An 11,091-nucleotide genomic window follows, 5' to 3' on the forward strand; every position below is an offset into this window, starting at 1 on the left:
TCTGCGCGTGTGGGCGGGCGGGTGTGTTATCAAGTGTGATTGCGTTCCATTTGTATAGAGTGCCGCAATATCTGGAAGATTTATTGTTTGAATGTGATTTCCTTCAAGTGCTTCCCGAGTCACTTGTTTTCTATGTTAGGCCTTTTTTTTTTTAGCAGTCTTGTAGCCCCATCATCATTTTTATGAACTCTACTTGTACTTGCAATCAACTTTGTGTGTTTGTACAGGACATGATTAAGAATGATTAATAACGCATGCAGACACAATATTAGTACTTGTTTGTACTATATTCAAGTTGAAAACATGTATTGGTTTACTCATGCTCTAATTTATATATATATTTCTTTATTTATAATGATGAGGTTTTGTTCCGTGATCTGTCATGCTCTTCTGATCCTAGATTATATTGTAAAGACATTATTACATGTCCATAACTATTAATGAAACTGTAATAAAATTATCAAAGACGACTTGTTCTTTCATTATTGAGACACCTACTACCAATTATTGCGATGATTATAACACAAAATTATAATACTTTTGTATGCTGTTTCCAGGAAAGTGTCTCGTCAAAGCATACACTCAAAATTCTTACAAATTAAATTTACTCTATTTCTTGCCCATATCATTTCAACATAATGTCTAACAAAAAAACATTTAGTCTATGTGTCCACCTGTGCTCAGATTCCCTAGTCTTTGTGTTAGCCAATCAGCTTTCTTCAAGCTTTTGCGTCTTGTCCAGGTGTTTGTTGTTTCATCAGTTTGCATCTAGTTCCTTTTCTCCTCTAACTGCTGGTTGGACCATTTTGATTCTGCTCTAGGCTTTGGTTCTGCACGACACATTGCTTTAGGGATTCAGGATTCAAGAGTTTTTTATTCACCATGTTTGAGCGTGTCAAACAAGGAATTTTTCTTTGGTACATCACAGCCTCTGTACAACATTGAGGTGAAAAATGACAAATATTCTCAAACATCCCCTGATCTTAAACTCCCAGGATGGCAAGGAAAAACTCAAAAGTCCAACTAGGGGAAATGAGAAAAAACCTTGAGAAGAGACCACAGATGGGAGGGTCCCTCTTCCAGGATGACCAGGCTGCAATGGATGTGGAGAGGACACAGTACAAACAGTGTAGACAATTCACAAAAGTTTTTTTTTTGTGTTATTTGTTAGGATTATGATAATGCACACATTCTGCTCACCAGACATTACAATAAGCAATTTTGCAGTGTTTGCATCATTCGGTTTTACGTCTTTCCTAACATCACGGGGACCTGTTTCAATAACCTCATGCTGACATCAAGATGGCTTTGACGATGGAGCTGTGCAGGATCCTGGAAGAATTCCTCCTGCCACAAAATGGCAGGTTATCGGCTATGTGTTTAGCTAAGTTGGGTTCTACAAAAATGTATTGTACTTTGTTTTATAGCTGGGTAACAAGTAGTTTCACAAATCTGAATATTTGAAGCATGCGTTAAGAAAATTAACTCCTCTACCTCATTGCTTTATTGTTAAAACTAGTTTTGGAATCGTTGGATGCTGTGTTATCGCAAAATATTAATGAGCCCTAAAGAAACAACTGAGCATCTGCTGGTGGTATATACCAGCACTTCAAATTTTTCACCACAAGAGGACGTTAATTTACCAACAGATAAAAATTCAAGTTCACAGCAGGAAATTACCACCAGTCATCTGAAGGTTGTCTATTTCTGGTCTCGCTTTTGTTGTTTTCCCTTTTTTATCATTATTAAATAATTTATGACTGCATTTTGATTTCATGTATTACACGCACAAATCCGATATGGTATATAATATGGGCATTTTGTAGAAATATAAATCAAATGTTTTTCATTGGTCAGTAGCCTTAACCTGTCAACAAATACTCTGTTAAAGCATGCCCTGGCGTTCCTTATTAAAAAAAAAAACATCACATGAAACATGCAAGTGACTGAATAACCGCCACAAAAAGCATCAACTGCAATAGTTGATATTGCTTATTTAATGATTTACCATTTTTCTCAAAACCACTTTCAACGTATAACAAAGAGAAGATATCAAACTTAGGCACTTCATTTTAATGTTGCCCTTGAAAGCTAATCTTGTGCATTAACTTACACGATTCTTGCTAAAACCTACCAAAATATATGTAATAAATAAATCTTTCGAGAGTGCAACATTTTTTGTTACTGATACCTGCCTTCTTTCAGTAATTTGAATGTTAAAATAAGTTCGATTCTTCTTCTTTGACTGAATTTCGTTCTTTTATCAGACAGCAGTTTGTCTATGAGGACACTCTCTTGTTAATCTTCTCCAATCCTCCCTGCAGCCGTCAACAGCCCCAAGGCAGAGTTCGACTCTCTCCAGTCTCCTCATATATTAGCCTAACTCTTAGACAAGATCCATCAGATTAATGCCCAAATCAATTAGAGCTAGCAACAGATGAGTCAATTACCACCACCACTGCCACCCCCAAAACCCACCCATATATTCACGTACACAGTAAAGGCAAGAAGGACAACCCCCACCTCATGGGGCATTGTCGGATTATCATAGAGGTCAATGCTGTGGTGTTTATGTCTTTCATGCTGGAGGGTAAAAGAGGGGAAGATAAATACTTTGGTCTCTTCATGACTGACATTTGTTTGAAAAGTAAACAAGAGTATCACGAGTTTCACAAAACTAACACTGATCAGTAATGAGGTAGTTGTAAATATTAAACTGACAAATGGGAATGTTTCTCTGTTTTGTCATTAAGATTGTATTTTTTTTCATCCATCAGTTTACAGAGGGATTGATAAAAAAAAAGAGAAAATCATACACAATAATGCCAAAACAATTGAAATGAAAACATGATTTACACTAAATGGAGTAACACATACTAATAAAATAACCGTCACCCCCAAAAACTATATTGGTAGAGGTCTGTGCTCTACTCAAAGTAGTTATTGATACGTATCCTCGATAAATGCTTTAAATGTAAACACTTTTAGCTGGATATTAGTCTGTATAATTAATTGTTAGCTTTCCAACATCTGTGCGTCTGTCTGTATATCTATCCATAACCAAGCACCAAGTGTCACATTTCCCAGGCCTCCCTGGTGTGGTAGCACAGTTTTACTCCAACCCAGACTAACTGTGACCTGCTTTAAACAGCGTGTGTGCGTGGGTGCGTGCGCGTGACGGGAGCGAGAGCAAGAGAGAGAAAGAGATAAGGGGGGTAAACATAAAGCAAGACCAAAACTGGATTTATTATTATTATTATTATTGTTGTTGTTGTTTTGTTCACTCTTATTCTACAGATGACAACAAAATCATTCCTCTGTATCTGGAGAAAGGACACTTTTGGTTCTTTCAAAAACACTGCAGGATTAATTTGTAGGCATGGCAGTCAAAACAAAGCAAAAGTTAAAGGTTTAAGATACATCTAATCAACTTGTTTAGCTATATCTGTCGTTGAAATCTCCTCAATTTGTTATATAGTCACCCAGATGGATAATCCCATGTAACCCCGGATTATAGAAGGATTATTCTTGAATCGCTCTGTGGGATTATCGCCGTGCAGATCTAATTCCACACGTTTGTCTGCTGTAGTTCACTTTCTGGATTTCCTTTTCCATCCTTCTCCTTCTGGACTCGGGGGATGCACGTAAACATGCAACTTTTTTTACTTTTTATAAATATAAAACAGCGTGTGCAATAAAGTCGGTGCGAATTTTTTTATGAAAAGTGACGCGGAGTTGACGTTTGTATTTGTTTGTATTCACGTCAATGCATTTCCCACCCTTGAAAAAAAATTACTATATCTGGTCATTCAACAGGTACAAGAACATTGTTTTGAAAACTGGGAAAATTATCATGTCATATAATTTATAACCTATATGCAAATTCGGTCAACAGGTTAGCAATAATCACATTTTCTTGAAAACAAAAAACATTCTAAAAACAAAAAGTAATACTGACCCATACATAATGTCGATCTTAACATTGCTTTTTTATGAATAGCCCACTTGCATTTTCAAAATAATTATCTTGAGAATGTTTTTTAAACAAAATTAAATTTGCACAGGCCAAAAACGTTTCATATTATACTACACTATTATCGTGGAATAATAAACATAGCGTGTTCACGTTATTGTTATTCAATTCTAAACACGCGCAAAATCTCGTTAGTGGACTAATTTTAACTCTTCAGTGTATGTGTGTGTGAGCGTGCACGCCATAACCCCAAAATGCTCACCCGCAGCGACGTGGCCGGTTTTAAATGCAGCGTCCTGCTTGGTGCATGCTGCAGAGCGAGGGGCTGCATGGGAACCGAAACACTTGTTCTGTTTGTGCAGGTCTGCTCCATCAGAATGGCAGCACGCTCATCAATGAGGTGCGTGGAGCGCTCGGTCACGCCGCGTTAAAAACTTGCACGGTTCAAATTACCGCGAGCAAAGGGAAGGGCGGTGTATACACACGCACAGCCATATAAATGGCCCAACGTGAGACTACTGCAAACAAGTGCTTTAACTTGTCACCATGAGATCAAATCCGGTCGGTGCTCATTGAGTTTAGAATAATTGAGCCTCATGCATATGCTATTATGGAGAGGGATTATTATGCCTTTACAGTTTACACCTCACGTTTAAGAACAAACCAATAAAAAAAAATTGCGGTTGCCGCTGTCAGCTTCAATTGAAAATGTTGGTAAAGTCCATTAAAACCATCTTGAATTTATTTGTACAATGTGGATTATTATTATTATTATTATTATTATTAACATTATTTGAAATTCAAGCCAGTGACTTGTCTCATGTGCTGTCAAAATGATGAAAGCTGTTGTCATGCATGTTGCATCCAAAATTGCTTCAGAACAAAGCCCAATTATTTATTCAACACCTTATATTTTATTATATTACATTATCTTGTGCATGATAATAAAAACAAAATAACATTTTACATTTTGCTCTTTAGTTGTTTTGTGCAATTTTTGAAATATGTTGATACACCAAATATTGATAGCCTTACATAAATGTTATGTCAAAACTATCAAATGCACCATGAAGTATGCACACATATTTTAATTTGACTAATTTGGGGCAGAATTTACAAGATGAATGTGGATTTGTCAATGTGATCGCTCCATGACAAATGGGTTGGCGTGGTTATGTTCAGCACCTGTTTGGTGCCTGCCAGGTTGCGTGTTCATTGTGTGTCCGTCTGTTTGTGTGGCATGAGCTACAGCTTCATCATGAAGACAGAAGAAGCACAAGTCTCATCTATGACGCGACATGTTGCATTTGGCGATAGCGCGCAAGTGGCCTTCTTCCCACGGCCGCTGTTTGGGTTGCGGCTTTTCAGGCGCACCACCAATAGCACGCGTGGGGCGCGCGCGCGCACACACATACTTCAAAGGTCCATTTTCTCCCCAGAACAAAGTGACTCCTTTCATTGAATAGCCTGAATAGATGAGTACTTAGAGAGCCAGACCGGTGGGCAGTGTCCTCTCGGTATACCGGGGAGCATTAATTTGTTGCGCGAAGTGTCAGGGAGGCGCGCGCCCCGGGGCCACCACTGTGCTTTTATTTGTCAACCAGTTCTCCCAATCAAAACCTCACTGGCCGGCACAAGTGGCGCATCGACCACTCTGCTAGTGCGTGTATTTATGACTGCATTGCTTCCCACTTACTGCGAAATAAATGAGTGAGTTGAGGGCTCTTGAGATCACGGGTGGATGTGCTCAACAGGGCAGGGGCCGAAGACCTTTTACTTTATACAGCAACACGTGCACGTGTTCGCGCTCCCTTTAATTCTATACGTTGATTGATTTTCGGTCTGCAGAAAGAAAAACAATGCCATCGACTTTCTATCTGCATGTGTCCTGTCTCCTGTTTGTCTATCTGTCTAGTTGTCTATCTTGTCTATCAATCCATCTATCCATCTTTATCTGTCAGTTTGTCCGTCTGTCTATTTGTCTATCTTGTCTATCAATCCATCTATATCTGTCAGTTTGTCCGTCTGTCTATTTGTCTATCTTGTCTATCAATCCATCTATATCTGTCAGTTTGTCGGTCTGTCTATTCATCCATCCATATCCATGTATCATTAAGATTACACATTTGCTCTTTCACAATTGAATTAAAAGAAAAAAAATGAATTGTGACATGAAATGTAATCTATATACGGTTTCAGTTTGTAAAATATGATTGTAATTCGAATTCTGTGCACGAGGCCACTTGACAGCAGTTTTGTTGGCTGACTGGAGCATGTTGAGCCACAGGAGGGGGGGGGGGGAGTGGGCGTGGTCTTGCAGTGGATTATCACGAGGTGCGATTCGCGGACAAAAATCTGATTGGTTGGCGCTTTGAGCGAGCGGCACGCGACTGGGGATGTCGCTATAAAGGCACCTCGCGTGCGCGCCTGATCTCCATCTAAAAGTTAAGTGGTGACGTGAGAGGCGACCACGGAGCACCGAGTCAATAAAAGACAGAACAAAGTGCCATTGTTTCGGCAGCAAGTGGACAAATAGCAAAGATGGACGGCGTGTTGGACCCCTTCTCAGCACTTGACTCTTTCTCCTCCCCGCCGTATTTCAACGATGACGACTTTTTCACCGACCATTCCTCGAGAGACGGAAACTTGGATAATGACTTCTTGGATGATGACGTCGATTTTTTCACCAGTCATTTTCAAGACTATTACAGCAAGGAGGGCGGTAATAGAATTGGCCACGGTCCCGATGGCGAATACGACATTGGCAATCTCTCCTTCTCCTCTTCCTCGTCCACCCTCTCCTTCAGCTGCGCAGATAGTATCCCGGAACTTTCCCCTCACGGTGGGCCCCTGCTGAAAAGGCGGCGGAGGATGAGGTCAGACATGGAGATGCAGCAGCTCAGGCAGGCGGCCAATATTAGGGAGAGGCGGAGGATGCAGTCCATCAATGACGCATTCGAGGGGCTGCGCTCACACATCCCCACCTTGCCTTACGAGAAAAGACTCTCCAAAGTAGACACACTGCGTTTGGCCATCGGTTACATCAACTTCTTAGCTGAGCTGGTGCAGTCAGACCTGCCCATCCGGAACTCTGGCAGCGACACGCATGTGCAACCTAAGAAAGTCATTATTTGCCACAGGGGAACAAGTAAGTAGAGGTTTTCATGTTAAACAACATATTAAACATATTTCGGTATGCTTGTAATTTTTTTTAGGTTTAAGATTCCTCTTAAGATGAACGCACCTAGCTGATTATAGTTAACACTGTCTTTTTCTTTTTCTTGTTTTCCTCCTAGGGTCTCCCTCCCCGAGCGACCCCGACTTTGGTCTACCCCCTCTGGCTGGTCACTCTTTATCGTGGACAGATGAGAAGCAACTTCGGGACCAGAATATTATCCGCACAGCCAAAGTGTGGACCCCGGAAGACCCCCGAAAACTGCACAACAAGTCGGTCCTCACGGATATAGAGAACGAACCTCCTCTTGGCTTGGTGGCCTAATATGATAAAACAAAATATTTTACGAGGAGACCATAAAGTGGATAATTTATGAGATTCTGGTGATGAATTGTAAAAACTATAACGTACATTGTACATATATTTTTTTGTATCATATTATTTTATTTTGTTTAATTCAAGCTACTGGCAATCATGTATTTAATATTTGTACTAATATATGTTGTAATTTAATTTTTAAAAATGGGATATTTATTTTTTTATACCGATGGCAAATTATTTTTCTACCCAATTTAAAAAGAAATAAAAACAATGACTAAGCCACGCGTCTTGTTTTTGTTGATTGACCAGCAAATACAACGGTGCATCATGCAGCAGAACTATACCTACTACCCAGTGCAAACAAAATCAATTCAGAACCAAATAATTAGTCTGAAAGCTTTAGCGTGTCAAAAAGATCATAGATGGGGTCCACCCATAATAAAAACAAACACCATGTCTTCCAAAGCGGAGGTGAGAGCTGCATAGAGACAAATGAAATCCTCAAATTATCCGGCCTATAAATATCAGTATTAATCGAACTAAAAGTCGAGAGCATTGCACAGTATTTTGACAATGGCTTATGAGGTGCGAATGGGGAGCACGGACGGTACACCCGCAAAATCTGATGGAGTGCACGTGGGCGCGTAACAGCAGGATGGGGGAGCTGTTGAATGCTGTTCACTGATGCCAGGTGCTGACCGGACACATTTAGAGGCATCCAATTTTAAATCTCGAACGCCACATCTATGCTGCCAGTGATATGAAACTTGTTGGTTGAACTTCTACATGCAGGGCAAACGAAAACGTGCCTGATGACCCAATGGAATGTTAAGTAAGCATCAGGTTGGTCATCGCTTTAGTTTTAGCGACATTAGACATGTAGTATGCATTTAACACTGCCAATATTTGACCAGTTTCGTATAGTATTTGTATCCATGCGGTATTATGGATGTAATATATTTGGAGTTTTCTGGTAATGCGGATTGCGCGCTTGATACGAGATTTTCAGTGAATTTAACAGCGGGAGCATGTAATCCGATTACAGACATTAGTAAATCAGATGTTAGCGAGTCAATGCTGGGCAACTTCATTTATTTGGCAGGAGGGCCTGTTCCAAGGCACTCGTGTGGTGTTTAAAACAGTCGTTGCTTTGTATTTCCTCGCAACTTTACGCAATTTTGCAGAGCGCCTCTAACATCTTTTGATCGACTCGCAGCCAAGCGGAAAGAGCTCAGAAATACTTTAGGCTATCTTGTCGGTTCGGCTGTGGGTTTGGCAAAGCGTTAAAGGACCATTTAACCGCGTCTGACAGGTTTTATTTCCTTTATGGACAAGGGGCATGCCAGGCAGCCATTTCTTTGTGAAAGGCCTGCCGCTGTACTTAGTTGCATGCTTATTCATCGAGAGGAGAATGCTGCAGTCCAGAGAATCAACTGTTGAAACCAATCTCATGGCCTGGGGGCGAGTAATGTATTCGTGGGGTGCACAGACGATTGATGATGTTTAATTTCAGCATTAAAAAAAAAACATTGGTGAAAAATTACATTTAAAAATAGTAGCCTCATCGGGAGTTTACGTTTTTTTCTCCCTCAGGAAAGCTAGCCTGTTTTGGGAAACACGTTTTTATTTATTTTAAAACTGATTAAAGAGAGGTTCACATTTAAATTTAATTCGATTCAAGTGAAACAATTTTAGGTTATCATCCGTTAATTTTCTGAACCAAGTACCCTAATATTTATCATTTGATAGTATTTTTTTATTTACATTTTTGTAGTATTCTGCTCTCTTTAAACGACTAAAATCAGTGTACCAGATTGCATATACAGCACTGCGATGCAAAATATGTTTTAAACTTTGAACGACAATATGTAATTCTTAAGAAACAAAGTGCAGATTTGCTTTTATTTTTCCCTTGACTGTCTTTGAGCTACGTTAATTATCGCGCTTCAGCAGATACAAATTCCACTGCTAAATAAATTGCAAGTGGCTATTAGGTGTAAACTTACATTTCAACCCATTGGAGGAGTGAAGCTTTTCTCAAACATGTTTAATAGATGGAAATTATAACAGCTTTGGTTTCTAATGCTATTTAATCCTCTTAAAGTTGCAGGCTGCAGGGAGATGGGAGGAGTTACAGAATGCTGCAGATTGAGTATAAGGCATTCTGTTTTTGTTTTCAGCCCCGTGTCAAGGCGTCATCTTAAATCTTTATGGCCAAAAGCTTTGTAGTGGGCTGGAGCCGACCAAAAGACAAGGGAGAGAGGAAGGGAGGGGGAGGTGAGACGCGAGGGGAGGTTGAGACCATCATCTTCGCTTGCTGCGCGCTCTTTTCTTCTCGACTTGACCTTTCAATTTCAATTACATCTTTATGAGCGCTAACCCCACTGAAGCGGATCTCTGCCGTGTTCTTGGAGGATGCACCTGGTAGTTTAAACTTTTTTTTTTCCACGTCTTTGCGCCGAGTCTGCGGAGAGCAGCTGCCTAAAAACAAGCAAAGCGTCTTCGAGACGGGTTGGCACCGTTTTCCACGTCTTTAATGTTCCATTAGCCTTTGTGCAGGACACAATATGGCAACTGTAAAGCTTGACGTTTTGCAAGAATAAAACATGGTTTCAATGACGTGACACCGGGCTGAAAGCGCATGCAGCGCAGAAGAGCCAGACTAAACACGCCTTTGCGTTTGTTTTGTGCGTCCCAGCCAATTAACAGCAAGGTCTTTTCGCCGCTCCTCGATAAGACAATTAAATTTATGTGTGCCATTTTCTCAAGGAGAGAAAGGAGGAGGATTTGCTGCATTCTCTCCTTCTCCAAACGGCGTTTTCTTGCCATCACCTGGCGCTCTCGGCACAAGAGAGCAAACTGTCTCCTTTGGTGCCCCCGCAACCATACGGCTGTCCCCATCCCGTGCCATTGTCTCCAGCCTTGATCATTCACTATACAGGGATTTAACTCTTTTTTTTGTCATATTTTTCATCCGCAACATTTAGCAGATGCTGCAATTGTCAAATCCAAACTCTAGAGCTACTCAAGACTGAAAGAGTTGCGAGCAAGACAGCTTTGGGCACATCTTCAGAGGAATAAAACATATTGGAGCCATAAACAGACTTCAACCTACTCTATTTCAGCCTTTGTGTTGTTTGTGAATAATTAATGTTAATAGGGACAGGTTTGTATACTTTGAATGCGGGAGCACAGGTGCGCAGTGACAGGATGAATGACCGGCTCTGATTTTTGCCAAAGCTCGAGGGCTCTTGTCCAAGGTCTTCAAGCTGATAGAAAATATTGTCACCTCTTTGATTCGAGGCATTACTTTCACCAAGAACAAAGCCGGGTGATGAAAAGCTTATGCGGGAGTGAAATAGGCGAAGACAGTGGCCGCTCCAGCCTTCCAAAAGAAAGAGAAAGGGAGTGTGAGTCAATGGCAAATAGGTGCGCAAGTGCTTCATCTAACGCAAATAAAGGAGCCTTTCCAACTTTTAAAGGGCCACGTTTTGCTCTCATAATAGCTCGACGACTGTGACCATTAAGCATATGGTGCAAAGGTACCGGTCTTTTAGTTTCTCTCAAGCCTTTGAAATACTGCGCGTGTTCTTTTTGGCATATTTAACTTTTCAATTGCTCC

The 11,091-nt window shown here is 40.5% G+C and overlaps 1 protein-coding gene across 1 annotated transcript; it reads left to right on the forward strand.

The window, feature by feature from the left end:
• The first annotated feature begins 6,430 nt into the window (after positions 1-6,430).
• Positions 6,431-7,719, forward strand: ptf1a (pancreas associated transcription factor 1a). Its single transcript, XM_085930379.1, has 2 exons — positions 6,431-7,121; positions 7,270-7,719. Exons 1-2 carry the CDS (start codon positions 6,515-6,517, stop codon positions 7,470-7,472), a joined length of 810 nt encoding a protein of 269 aa, XP_085786505.1. The 5' UTR covers positions 6,431-6,514; the 3' UTR covers positions 7,473-7,719.
• The last annotated feature ends 3,372 nt before the right edge of the window (positions 7,720-11,091 follow it).

This window comes from Syngnathus leptorhynchus, chromosome 14 (assembly GCF_054491065.1).
Source record: "Syngnathus leptorhynchus isolate UIUO chromosome 14, UIUO_Slep, whole genome shotgun sequence".
NCBI classification, from domain to species: domain Eukaryota; kingdom Metazoa; phylum Chordata; class Actinopteri; order Syngnathiformes; family Syngnathidae; genus Syngnathus; species Syngnathus leptorhynchus.

Excerpts from the sequence above, each read along its gene's own strand:
- ptf1a (XM_085930379.1), top strand. The coding sequence starts at position 6,515 with ATGGACGGCGTGTTGGACCCCTTCTCAGCACTTGACTCTTTCTCCTCC. Across the intron at positions 7,122-7,269 it reads TATTTGCCACAGGGGAACAA|GGTCTCCCTCCCCGAGCGAC; the intron begins GTAAGTAGAGGT and ends TTTTCCTCCTAG.